This window comes from Leucopleurus acutus, assembly GCF_964270905.1.
Source record: "Leucopleurus acutus genome assembly, chromosome: X".
NCBI lineage: Eukaryota > Metazoa > Chordata > Mammalia > Artiodactyla > Delphinidae > Leucopleurus > Leucopleurus acutus.
In genome coordinates, this window is record NC_139148.1 from 97,685,658 (window position 1) to 97,700,180 (window position 14,523).

At 41.4% G+C, this 14,523-nt stretch overlaps 1 protein-coding gene across 1 annotated transcript; it reads left to right on the forward strand.

Annotated features, from left to right (window-relative positions):
• Positions 1 to 6,993: 6,993 nt before the first annotated feature.
• Positions 6,994 to 11,460, forward strand: RTL4 (retrotransposon Gag like 4; the record flags this gene model as incomplete). Its single annotated transcript, XM_082865136.1, has 3 exons — positions 6,994 to 7,037; positions 10,464 to 10,640; positions 10,857 to 11,460. The coding sequence occupies 3 exons, from the start codon at positions 6,994 to 6,996 to the stop codon at positions 11,458 to 11,460; spliced, it is 825 nt and encodes a 274-aa protein (XP_082721262.1).
• Positions 11,461 to 14,523: the final 3,063 nt, after the last annotated feature.

Sequence of the window (14,523 nt, forward strand, 5' to 3'; positions counted from 1 at the left end):
GGGATAGGATGATAGTGAGCAGCCAATAGGGGAATGATCTAATGGCTCAAGGCCCTTCAGGAGCTTCTGTAAAACTCCATACAAATAAAATGTAAAAGACTGACAATGCCAAGTGTTGGCAAGAATGTATGACTGGAACACTCATGTACTGTTGGTGAGAATGAAAAATAGTATAGCCATTTTGGGAAAGAGTTTTCAGTATCTTGTAAAGTTAAACAGTCTTACCATATGACCTATGCCTAGGTATTTAACCCAAGAGAAATGAAAATATATTTGTACACAAATGCTCATAGTAGCTTTACATGTAATGACCCCAAACTGGAAACAACCTAAATGTCCATCAGTAAGGTGAAACAGGGCTTCCCTGGTGGCGCAGTGGTTAAGAATCTGCCTGCCAATGCAAGGGACACAGGTTCGAGCCCTGGCCCGGGAAGATCCCACATGCCGCGGAGCAACTAAGCCCGTGTACCACAACTACTGAGCCTGAGCTCTAGAGCCCGCAAGCCACAACTACTGAGCCCACGTGCCACAACTACTGAAGCCTGCGTGCCTAGAGCCCGTGCTCCGCAAAAAGAGAAGCCACAGCAATGAGAAGCCCGCGCACCGCAACAAAGAGTAGCCCCTGCTCACCGCAACTAGAGAAAGCCTGCTCAACAGCAACGAAGACCCAACACAGCCAAAAATAAAAAAAATAAAATAAATAAATTTATTAAAAAAATAATAATAATAAGGTGAAACAAGATGTGTTATATCCATACAATAGAATATTTCTGGCAATAAAAAGGAATGAGGTACTGATACATGCCACAACATGGATGAACCCCAAAAACATGCTAAGTGAAGGAAGCCAATCACAAAAGACGACATATTGTATGATTACATTTATATGAAATGTCTAGAAAGGGCAAATCTATAGAAAGTAGATTCATGATTACCTGGGGCCAGGGATGGGGAAACTGACTGCAAAGGAATATGACAGAATTTTGAAGTAATGAACATATTTTATATCTCAAATGTGGTGGTGGTTTTATATATATGTATATACATATATATATATATACACACACATATATATTTGTCAAAACTCATTAACTCTACATACTAAATAGATGAATTTTTTTATATGTAAATTATATCCCCAATATACTTTGAGATTTTTTAAAAGTCAGGCAGAGGCCAGCTTTCTGCAGAATCATGTTACTGCTGGTACCTTTGCATCCCCAGTTATCCTTTGGGAACTCCAAGTGCCAATGGCAGCAGCATCCTCAATGCAGAGGTCACAAAGAACACAGATACACAAGTAGGTGGAAAGAGCTGTCTTATTGGAAATATGATCCAATGAGAAAAGATGGAGAAGTAGACATGACCTTACTGAAATCTGGGGCTCAAGACAGAAGGGCTTTGCAAAGAGGGCATTTTGAGTCTATTATAAGCAAAGGCCATAAATAAAATGAGGTTGCTGCTGCAACTTGAGATGCTAGAGAATCCCACTCCTTCTCATTTGGTCTTTTCCCATCCCCCAGAATCTGCCCCACTGCTGAAGCTTGTGGCCCGATTATGCTTGTGGCATGACACGTGAGAGGTAAATAATTCCTCTGTCTTCACTTAAGGGTGGTTGAAAATACCATATCTTTAAACAACTCTTGTTGGATTATTTTGTACTCATTTTCTTTCCAAATCTGATAGATAAATTTTTTGACCAAGGGCCTGGGCATATCTGAAACTCTTCTAAGAAGAGAGTAGCCACAAACTAAATGACCCATTTGTCCTAGCATAGTACATTCTCAAGGGTCTCCAAGGTTTCTCACTGCTCTGGCTAAGGTCAGCATAAGTCTAGGGCTGGGACATCTGCCTCCTGAGCATTAGTCTTAACTGCCACGAGTCTTTATCTATATTTCTATCTGGTTAACTCAGGCATTTGTAATGCAAAAACATGCTGATATGCTCTGGAACAGGGCTGAGTTTTTCACTCACTTCAGGGAATAATAATAGAAGAGTTATATTGGGAAGGGGAAACAGTAAGACCACTTTGCTACTATCTAGTTTTAACTATTATATGTCTGTCATGGGCAGATATTATAAATTCAACAAAGAATTACTGAACACCTCTATGTGTAAGGAAGTATGCTAGGACTTAGGGATATAGAAATGAAATTGGATGATGCCTGTCTTGATTAGCTCATAATCTAGTAGGAAAAATGAGCATATAATAATTTATTACAAGTGATATGAGTGTTTCAAAGGAGAAACACTAAGACATGTTATATGCTAAGTGAATTAGCTTAAGCCACTTGCTCCACATCAAGAATCAGCTTCCTCCAAATTCCCAGATAGACACTGGAGCAGGTGACAAGGACGTTTGGTAGGTAATCTTCCAGTGTCTACAGAAAATATGCTATCAGTGGCTTCTATCATTGCTGTCTTCTGGATGCCAGGAACTTTACATACAGTATCTCAACTCATCACAGCTACTTTGCAATATACAGATTTTACAGATGTGAAAACTAAGGTTCAGAGAGGTAACTTGCCCAAGGTCTCAGAGCTTTGGCTTAACTCAGATTGGGATTTTAATCTAAATTCTTTCTAACTCCCAAGCCCATGATTCTTCCACTGTTTCAAACTACTTTCAGGATGTAGTGTTTTTAGGAGCAAGAGTTGAGGATGCTAGTCCCAGATCTAATACTAAATAGTTGTACGCCCTTAGACAATTCTTTCTTTATCTGTTGGTGGGAGTGTTGAAGACACGCCTTGCCTACTTCATATTTTATCAAAATGATAAATGAGACAGTAGGAGAAGACTTAGATCACATAAAATGCTCTGCGTATGGGTGGGATGTTACCAATTACTGAATAACATTAAAAGGTTGCTTCTTCACCATACTCTATAGCTTGTTCACTCATAGTCAAGGTTGGGAGAGGAAAGAAAGGCTAACTGGAAAGGGTTTGGGATTGGAACATAGTAAAGAGAGTCATAACATGACCTGAATAATTTTCCATTTCTTGAGCCTTAAATTCTTCACCTCTAAAGTTGGAACATTAATCTGTGGCTTTAGGAGACTTTTTTTTTTAACATCTTTATTGGAGTATAATTGCTTCACAATGGTGTGTTAGTTTCTGCTGTATAACAAAGTGAATCAGCTATACATATACATATATCCCCATATCCCCTCCCTCTTGCGTCTCCCTACCTCCCACCCTCCCTATCCCACCCCTCTAGGTGGTCACAAAGCAATGAGCCGATCTCCCTGTGCTATGCGGCTGCTTCCCACGAACTATCTATTTTATGTTTGGTAGTGTGTATATGTCCATGCCACTCTCTCACTTCGTCCCAGCTTACCCTTCCCCATCCCCGTGTCTTCAAGTCCATTCTCTACATCTGCGTCTTTATTCCTGTCCTGCCCCTAGGTTCTTCAGAACCATTTTTTTTTGATTCCGTATATATGTGTTAGCATACGATATTTGTTTTTCTCTTTCTGACTTACTTCACTCTGTATGACAGACTCCAGGCCCATCCACCTCACTACAAATAACTCAATTTCGTTTCTTTTTATGGCTGAGTAATATTCCATCGTATATATGTGCCACCTCTTCTTTATCCATTCATCTGTCGATGGACACTTACGTTGCTTCCATGTCTTGGCTATTGTAAGTAGATCTGCAATGAACATTGCAGTACATGACTCTTTGAATTGTGGTTTTCTCAGGGTATATGCCCAGTAGTGGGATTGCTGGGTCGTATGGTAGTTCCATTTTTAGTTTTTTAAGGAACCTCCATACTGTTCTCCATAGTGGCTGTATCAATTTACATTCCCACCAACAGTGCAAGAGGGTTCCCTTTTCTCCACACTCTCTCCAGCATTTACTGTTTGTAGATTTTTGATGATGGCCATTCTGACTGGTGTGAGGTGATACCTCATTGTAGTTTTGATTTGCATTTCTCTAATGATTAGTGATGTTGAGCATTCTTTCATGTGTTTGTTGGCAGTCTGTATATCTTCTTTGGAGAAATGTCTATTTAGGTCTTCTGCCCATTTTTGGATTGGGTTGGTTTTTTTGTTTTTGATATTGAGCTGCATGAGCTGCTTGTAAATTTTGGAGATTAATCCTTTGTCAGTGGCTTCATTTGCAAATATTTTCTAGGAGACTTCTGATAATTGAAAAACATGATATGGACTAAGTTGTTTATATTAAGTTTTCTCCACCTTGAGCAGGGCCACAGGTTGCCTGCATACCACAGGGACATGGCAAAGCAAAAAAAAAAGTTTAAATCTAAGTGGGCTAGGCTCTGTCAGCTCATCAGTTGCAAGTGGTGTTCATCACTAAGTGAATTGCACTTAATGAATTAAAGATGAAAGAGGCAGCAGGGAGCACAAATGCAGGAGAAGACCTTTCACTTCAAATTTAAAGGGCTCATTTTATGACTATTTAAGATCTGCAGGTCAGAATTTTTCCATTCTTCCTCTAATTGTTTACTTGAAACAGCATATACTGTTTGAAATGACGGGGGCATTGGGAATGGACAGAGGAACAAAGATAAATCCTCAAATTGGTAAACAAAGTCTGCTGTAGCTTAGTCAGAGTCTCCTCTAGGAACAGGAGCTCTGAGGTAGGTGGGCAAGGTGGGTAAGGTTCAGGTTGGCTGTAGATCTGAGGATCAGATTCTAGATTGCATACAACTAGTGGTCAGTTTCATCACCTGTATTTTACTCCTCACCAAGTAGTAATGCTAACTCTGCTTGCATTCTTCCAATGATACGGAACTCATAAATTACTTCATGGAGACAATCATCCCATCTCCACCTCTACCCTCCCAAACGTCTTCAGATAGTGCCTTACTTGTCTCTGAGAACAAGTATTCCACACAGGAGTCCTTCAGAGACAGTTACACATGTATCAAGTTTCCCCTTTGACCCTTGACTTTACTTAAAATCTCAGTGCCTTGGTTTTCTGACCTGAAAAATGACAAAATTGTGGTCAAGATTGAATGAGGTAATGAATATTAAAGTGATTTTTAAGATACTTAAATTTCTGTACACATAGACAGTGAAACTCAATGGGGATAAGAACCTAATCATTCCTTTCTGGTTGTTCTTTTAATATTTTCACATATTGATTAGATGGGTATGGTGATAGCTCAACCCAGATTTATTGAGATGGTCCCAATTTAGAATGTTATCTCACTGTTCTTATAAAACATGACAAGGTGCACACTCAGTTATGTAAAGCACTCTTCCAGACTGCTTCCTTGAACCTAGAAGTAGTAAAGAAGTCTTTGTCAGACATGATCATTTGTTTTGCCTTGCCAAAAAATAAAAATCATTGAATTTATGGGGCTTAAGGAAGAAAGGAAGATAGTGGATAGAAAGCCAAAAACTGGTGTGATACCAATGCCTGCTGGGCTCTCCTTCAAGCTCAGACCACTTCTACAGAGCTCCCATCCCCCTGCTTGCTTACTCAGCTTCCTCCCATTTTGATCAGATTTTCATGACTGGATTCCAGGTCTTATTTTTCTTGTCACAATTTTAACCTCAGGCTACTACTAGTAGGGATTCTTTTGCTTGTCCTTCCCCTAGCCCTTTATCATCTTAGTGTATCCATCAACACAGATTTACATAAGGCCCATGGAACCAGCCCTGTGCAGGGTATTGTGGGAGTTTAAAAGAAAGAGGCTTCCTCCAGGAGGGAACATAAAATCATGTGTCCTTCCACACAGTTCAGGGAATGGAGAAGTTAGTAAGGGTCTGAGTAGTCAGAGGAGGCTGCATCGAGGAGGCTGAACTTAAGCTGAGCATAGGAAGAAGAGGGCTTTTAGGTGAGGGGATAAAGAGATTAAAAGCAGGAGTGGGCATGATTACATGTTCTGAAGTGCAGGTAGGGGCTTGGCTTCCTTATATGTAAAATGCAAATAATCATACCTACTTCATAAGACTGCTGTGAGGATCATACAGTCTACAAGAGAGGTAACAAACGCATGTTCAGCATGTTGCAGTTATCCCTCCAGACCCCATGGCAGACACTGACAATCCTTCACAACATTCTACCAGTGAGGCCAGTTACAGGTCCAGAATCCTCTTACATACAGCTCCAGGCAGCCAGTACCAATCAGAGGATGTAAGCTGGCATAAATTAGGTACTCAAGAAATCACAAGTGTTATTACCAAAGACCTACAAAAATGGTGGATACAACTGAAGGAAAACAGGACTTTTCTTTCCTATTCTTACCAAATAGAAATGAAAATCTCTGCATTTACAGTGTGTCAGAGGCCTGCCATGTCTTCAGCACTTGCAGGTCTGAAATGAGACTTCGACCCAATCCTGCTGCAAAGGTTATCTGCCATATGTTATAACATCTCTTATGAGCTGTAAGTAGCAGCACACCTGATCTTCAGGAGTTGACAAACCTCCAAAACATGGCTACTTTCCCTGAAGTCTTCATTTCACCACCCATATAACGTTGGTACCCCTCAATTGAAATCAAATTGGCAAGTACAGCGAAGAAGCAATAGAGTCTATCTTTGGGGTTTTTCCTTGACTCCATATAATACTCTGTGTTCAACCCTAGTGCTATGATGTCCACCTAATGGCAGATCACCTTGCCTTCCATCCAGTGTCCAGATCCTTGCCTTCCTAGAAAAACTCTCCCATTCCTTCTAGGCATTTTTCTTTATTGGATTGAGAGAAAAGAACAGTGTAAAAGGGTCATGTATTGCTGGGATGATGTTATCGGTCATGATTCTGGCTGGTGACTGAGCAGAATCATTCAGACATGTGCTGTGGTTGCCAGCAGAGACAGTAGGCAAAGGAGAGAAGGTAGGTGAAGGAGGAGACTGGGAAACATGACCTTAGGAAGAATGTTAAATAGACCCAAGGAGCAGGAAGGCTGAGATGGCTCCTTAATAGAGTTGTGCACATTCGAAAGGAAAACTGGGAAACTGACAGGGAATACTTGTAGATAGTGTTCATGACATGTTGAACTTCGTAAGCAGCTAGGCCATGGGTCCAGCTGAGCCAGAAGGAAGGTTGACGCTTAAAGGAAGGTATGAGGTCTGAGTCATAGCAATAGGCATTTTGATCCCAGCTGGGCTGCTCTGTCTATGATATGGGGATAAGAGAACGATTTTTCTACCTCATTCACAGGCAGAGCAGAGCAGAATAGTACATAACTCCCAGCAGGAACTACAGAGTCCTGAGAGCAGGGTCAACTCAATTGCTACTCTCTCTCTTGTCTCTGAGCCAGCTACATCTCACATGCCTGAGCCAGGTCTGCACTAGCCCACTGTTTAGAGGTGACCATGCAGCCTCAAGCAGAGTCTAGGAAGGAAGCAATCTACATATCACACACTTCAGGGGCCACTTTTGGAGTCAAATATTTTCTACTTTCAAAAAAGTAGATAGTGCCGAAGCAGAAAGGGCCTTTTGAGATTACTCAGCCTACAGTTTTTTGAAAGTGTTGCTGGGGAAACTTCTGCATCAGCATCACTGACAGAGCTTGATTAAAATGCAAATTATCTGGCCTCATCCCAGACCCACTGAATCACACTGTCTAGGGGTGAGGCCCCAAAATCTGTATGTTAAAATTCCAGGGGATTCTGAAGTATCCTGAAATTTGAGAACCTCTGACAAATACAGTTTTGTGTGGGCAGTCACCCAATATTCCCAAGGTAACATCTGAAGACTTCTTAACACAGAATAATTTGGGGTGCCTGTAAAAAATTCATATTCCTAGGTCTCCTGTTAACCTTCCTGAATCAGAATTTCTTATCTTAATAAACTTCAAGAAACCCAATCCCTTCATTATACAGATATAGAAACTGACCCAGAGAGAGGAAGTGACTTGCCCAAGGTTGTCAGTATAGATAGTGGCAGAGCTGGGGTCACACCCAAGTCTTCAGACAAGTTCAAGCAGTATGCCCCTGTGGTCACCTTATCAGGGTTATTTATCTATCAGTTTAGCTCCTATGACCACAGCATTCCTTAGAAGATCTGGAGAACAAGAGTAAGAATGCAGCTGCTTTGGGTAGTTGCATGACCCTAGTTCAATCTTCTCCAATGAGTTATGTAGAACAGCTTGAAAATAAAGCAGTGTAAGGTCACAAAGCTCCCTTACAGGCAGCAGGATACTGCAGGCCCTTCTCCAAATGGGGTCTTAGGGGACTCCAGAGTGGAGTAGTTTTATATCTGGGGAAACTCTTAACTATGGCTTTGGTTCAAACTGAACACAAACATCAAAGTGGCCTGCAATAGTTTACTAAACCTAGTTTTGTGTTGTTTTTGTAGTTGAAGCACATACTGATTAAGGAAAAGCTTAAGCATATGCAGTTTTCTATCAGACCTGGTCCAAGCTCACTAGTCTGATCCCTCAAGCCTGTGCATTTGAGTTACGAGCTCTGTCTCTACTTTGTCTCCGAAAGACTGTGGTCTGGAACTCCTCCAGACTGTCAGCTCTTCCCCCAGGATCTGCTGGAACAATCCAATAGAAGGCCATTGACCTCTAAAAGGAGAGCAATTTCCAAAATGATAAGGCAAGGTAGATTTTCTTTGAGGGATTAAGCCACTGCCATTGACAACAGTGCCATTGTATGATTTGCATTTGGGCTAATGCTTATAATTTTAGCAAGTGTTTCACCAGTGCTACATAATTAGAAAAATTAAATGATCTGCCACTTTGAATACATAATTCTGTAAAGAAACTGGAGACCTCTACAGATATTCTGGAACTTCTGAGAGTGGAGTCAAAGGGCAGAAAGCAGGGACAGAGAAGGAAAAGTTATAATTGCACCCCAGAAAAAAGAGTTTGGTAGAGGTCCACAAACCCTTAGCTTCAATTCTGAAATCAAAAGGCTCTGTACAACAGAAGCTTTTTTTTTTTTTTAAATTTGGTGCCAAAACTTATTTGGCAGAAAAACCTGACCTGAACTGACATGAACTTAGTCTTTATCTCTTTTAGTATGAATATTCAGACATTTTTTTTCCTGCAGAAATGTTAATGGCTTAATTATGGGATGTTTTCCCAGACATTACTGGGAGTGTTATGTAATAAACAGTACATACTCTATGTTACTTTTCTTAAATCTGAAAATAATTTAAATTCTAAAACACAGACTGTGGACCTAGAATAATGATAGCTAACATTTATGGAGCATTTGCCATCTGCATGAAGCTGTGCTCATCTCTTTTCATCTCATTTAATCTTCATGACACCAAGAGGCACGTATTAATATCATCTCCATTTTAAAGTTTGGATTCTCACAGAGGTTAAGTAACTTGTCCAGAGTCACACAACTTTTGGCCAAGCCAGGGTTTGGACCCAGGTCAGTCTGACTCTAGAACCTACATGCTGAACTCTTGCTTTCTATTACCTGGGAGAGATGAGCAGTTGTTAAGAACAGTGTGGGCAATTTGTGGCTTTATATGGAGGTAGAATAGGCTACCACCTATTCTACCTCATTTGAGGGTCAGCCTCCTACCCCCAAATATGTCTCCTCCCCATCCCTACTTCTCTGAGATGCTACTAATATGGCTTTATTGCATGATATTTGTATGGATGGCTTTTCTCACAAGGACCACCATCATCAGAAATCTGCCAGCCAACCTGTACAGGTTCCTGGCATCCACTCCAGACTTACTGAATCAGAATTGCTAGAGATTGGGACCAAGTGGATTTTTGTACACATCAAAGTTTGAGGAAACAAAAGTGAATACCCTGAGAAAGGCCAATCATTAACACTCAATAATTAACATATTAGCTATCAGTTGACACCTAGCTGGGTTGACAGGAATAAACTCATGGATGGGCACCTGTAAAGTGAAAGATGTCTGAAAGGTAAATAGTAGACTAGATGGGTGAGGTATGGAAAGGAAGAATGAAAGGAGGTATGACAGTATCTTTCTACTTTGGCGTTATGCACTGAGGGTAGAGCCTCACCACTGGCATTGTTCAGCTGCACTGGAACAATCTTGGAAGCAAATCTCTCATTTTTTGTTGCTACTCAGAGCACCTATCTATTGTCTCATTGATACTCACAGCAACCCTTTGAGGTAGACCAGATAGTCATCCTCATTAGATAAAAAGAAATTGAGAAGCAAATGAGTTCTTCAAATCATCCAACTGATAGTGTTTGGGCAAGTCTCTGGCCCCCCATCGTACACTATTTCATTCTTCCAATAATTTCTTCCATAGGTTTCGAGAGGAGGTACCATCAAATAAAACCTAGGGAATCAAATCTTGCTTTCAGTGATACATATTTTTTTGCCCACTGATGGCCGATTTAAATACATTTAAATACTACACAAGGAAAGGACAGTGAGAGGAATTACATAGCAGAATAGTTCAACCAACATACAGTATGTTTGGGGTTTGTTTTAAACTTTTACTGGTTGCTATATTCTTGTTATCAACGCAGGGAAGACTGCTGAACATTTTGATCTTTATAATTTAAGAATATTCTGTTCTTCTTTGCTAGGTCCTCAATCTCACCTCTTCATCTTGCCTGTGATGTCTTAATCATGTCCATGGCAACCAAATGTGACCTCAGACACAGACTAGAAAGCCAGAAAAAATGGATTAACTACCACCACAGCAATCGGATCCTCACAGCACTGCAGGCTATGATTGGAGCCCTGAGGGTCAAGTCCAACCAGTAATTTATTTCTTCTGAATGTGCAGAGCACTGGCATTCTCCATGAAGAAGAGGCAACACTGAGTAGTGGACAGCAGTTTTTGGCGTTTCTCAGCTCTCAGCATACCCTTGTGACTTGCTCATGACACCGTCTGTCTGATCACAGAGCAAAACCACTGTCTGCTCATTGGTATCCAATATTGGTACTCAGTTCTGCTTAGTCTCACTTGATTCCAGAAGATACAGTAGAGAATTACACAGAATCACCACCTACCAGAGTGCTCTGTTGAAGCAATATGAGAACTTTGTTCTTGAGTTACAGCAGTCATTTGGTGAGCCCACAAAACAGGAAATGAACCCCTTGATGAATGCTAAGGTTGACAAAAGGGACAACTTCTCTCAGCAGGATGCCACTACTTTCCAGCTCCTTGCTCAAAATCTGAGATATAATGAAACCAATCAGAGTGATCACTTCCAAGAGGAACTAGCTGACTCCATTCAGGCTGAAGTAAGTGGCACAGATCTGATGGACAATCTCCCAGACCTTATCACTCAGTGTATTCAGTTGGATAAGCAACGTAGTGACAGGCCAGAGCTCCTGCAGCCAGAGGCCCAGATCCCAGTGTTGGCTTCCCTGATCTCCAACCCCACAGGTCCACCACCCAAGGAAGACCCTATACAGCTTCGAGGAAGCCAGCTGCCTCTTACTCCAGCCAAACGAGCCCGCCAGCAAGAAACTCAGTCATGCCTCTACTGCAGCCAGGCTGGTCACTTCACAAGAGATTGCCTTGCCAAACGTTCTCGAGCCCCAGCAAGGATAAATAACCCAGCTCACCAGTAAGAGGAGCCCAGGCAGGTCACATTGTAAACTTATACCCCTCTCACCTCCAGCCTCATTGATTTATATCCTGCATTAACATTTAAAATACAGATGGGGAACTGCGATACCACTTTACAGTCATGAACTCCTAGGCTTCTGAGAATTTAAACAACCAGATCTTGTTCATTTGGTGACCCATCACCAAACTTGATAAAGCAATGATGAAAACAATTCCCAGGCACTTTATACAGTTGGGACTAATTTCCCAAGTGTACTGACAGCCTGCAGGAAAAACTCTGCCCAGTCTGACCCAGTGGAAACCACCCTGGAAGTACATTGGGAACTCCATCCCCACCGATAGGTGATAGATACCTGGGTTGAGTTTGTTGGCCCAAGGCCTTCACCCTTACTCTCATTGGTCTGTATCCTAGTCCCCTGTTGGTTTAGGACTCTTGGCTGAAGTCCCAGTTGCATTTCCATATCCTACCAACATTTTCCTACTAGAGGCTGAATCCTGCTCCACCTACTGACTAGAGTCCAGCTTAACACAAACCAACCTTCATGGAGACACAGCTATGCCACCTTTTCATACAGCTATATATTTTGCTACTATTTAAAGACTGCTGCTTGCTCAAAAGTAATCTCTTGGCTATTGACAAACTAGATGGTATGGCCCTTTGAGCAGTCTGCTTGGAACTTTGGGTCCACTTCTTTGAGAGTTAGCCCTTCAGGCAGGTATATGTTTTTAGCCAAGCCCTAGCTTTTCTCCAACAACCTACTTCAGGTTCCAGCATGCCTTATGGCCAAGTCAAAATGCTCTAGGATAATGACCTCTAACAAGTATTTAGTGTGTCCCATCATAATTACTGTGTCTGAAGCATGTCCCTGCTGCCTTAGACAGGGAACCTGGCTAACTAAATCTCCACTGAAGACTGAGGATCAGGCCCTTCAGTAGTTTCTGACTCTAGAGGCCTCAGTGTGGTCACCATCTAGGATCACTGCTCATTGATGCTAAGCCCTACCCTTATGGACCACCTCTGGGGACCTTCACCTAGTTGAGGCTCTTGAAGAGCAATTAATGGCAGACAGTTTTCTGAACCATCTCACATTTCAAATCCTGGGGCATATACATCAACACCATCTGTACGTAAAACTCACGAAATGGGGGTATGATTGCTTGTGTTGTACTTTTGGCATACATTAACTCTGTGTGTGGATTCCTAATGCTTCTGAGCAAAAGTAGTGCTATGCTGAAAAGGTAAAAATCCCTAAAATGTTAAGGATATGCAGTGATAATTGGTGTTTTCTGGTAATTACCTGCTCTTTGTTCCCTGCTTCTTAGGGCTGATGTATGTCCCCATAATGGATTTCCCGAAGTAAAATCAGTAATTCCGTATTTCCTAGCAGCCATCAAGGCCTCTCAGAACACGAAGCGCCACTGTAGTTTGGCCTGGAGAATTATGCTTTGACAATACCTAAACTCAGCTAGGACCTTATTACTCTTATCCTATAGCACTAACAAACAGATATCTTTTCACCCATCAGTGCCTCACTAGCCACTGTGCTAATTCTTATTTGTATTCGCGAGGAGTCTCCTTTATTAACAGCTTGCTATACATCCACCTTACTCCATATGCTCTGACAACTAGGAGACCTGAATGCACATATTTCAATTGTGGTAAGAAATTCCCACTAGTGTACTGGGATTGTATGAGATCCTCTAACGGATCTCTATTTGAACTTTAAGTGACTCTGGTATTACCTGCAGGTATCCTGATCTAGTACCACCAATTCTATAATAAAGGACTAACCCAATGGCCTCCAGTCACTTTCCTTACGAACACCAATATCGTCCTGGAATGTTGACAGGAGCATTCAGTTGGGTTAATCACCAATCTTTCTTTATCTTAGGGCCACAATTTATCATTGCGTACTCCTTATGCATATGTACTCTTTACATATAAAGATATGTCACTTTATTTTCTGCAGAGGACTTTCCCTCTGCAGCAACATTACCTTCTTCCCCAAGAAATCTTCAGATTCCATAGCCTCTCAGAACAGATCATTAATCCTGGGCTATGAAGTTCAGTTCACCTCCTACTTCTAGAAGCTCCTTGTTGAGAAATTCCAAATCAAGGGCCTCTTGTGCTCTATGTGATACAATCCAACAGCCAGGCTGACCATATGAATAGGATGCTGGGATAATGCTTTACTGCCTACTAGCTAGCAACCATTTTGTTCACCACTTTAAAATATTGTTATAGTGATACCATCCACTTCAATTGGAATGAATTAATTACTTAGCATAAAGAGAGTTACATGGATGAGTCCTCAGAACTTACACCTAAGTGAATTTCTCTGAGAGTGAAACTAATTAAAATCTACAGAGAACAAATGAGATGTACCCTACTCAAAGATGTAGTCTGCAGTTGCAAAGGCTTGGGGAACCCCCAGGTACAACCAAGGTTGTAGTTTTAGGGAGGCAGATCTGCTACATGATTGATGCCACCAAGCAAGAGGGAATTTAATCATTTTACAAGTCTGAAGAACGAATTGTTAACAAAAGAATGATTTGCATGGAATCTAGAAAAGTGGGCAATTAAAGAGCCGTAAGGCATCAGTAATCTCTCTAGAGTCAGAGAGGGGATTTTGATCAGCAGACCCTGCCAGGGTCCACCTGCAATGGGATAGAGGCACCAGGCCATCCCAATTTGTGTCATTAGCCATTAAGATTGTCACCTAACTCCCCTTGCTCTGACTCCATGCTCTAAGAAATAATCTGATTTTAATTACCCTCCCATATAAACTTTGTTATGGGAAGAAAATTTGCTAACCAGCTGACATGAAGTGTTCTAGCCTACTTGGCAGTTAATTCTCATTATAAGTGAATAAATTGGTGTTTGGCTTATACATCAATTTTGTGGTTTTAATAGCATCCGTTCTCCAGACCCTAATCACCTCTGAGCACACTGGAAACAAAATAAGATTCTCACCATGCAAAGTCAGCATCACAGTGTGAACCATAGTGAATCCACTGAAGACTGTCCTCCCTGGGAGCCTTGCCTCAACAGTCAGTCAGTATCC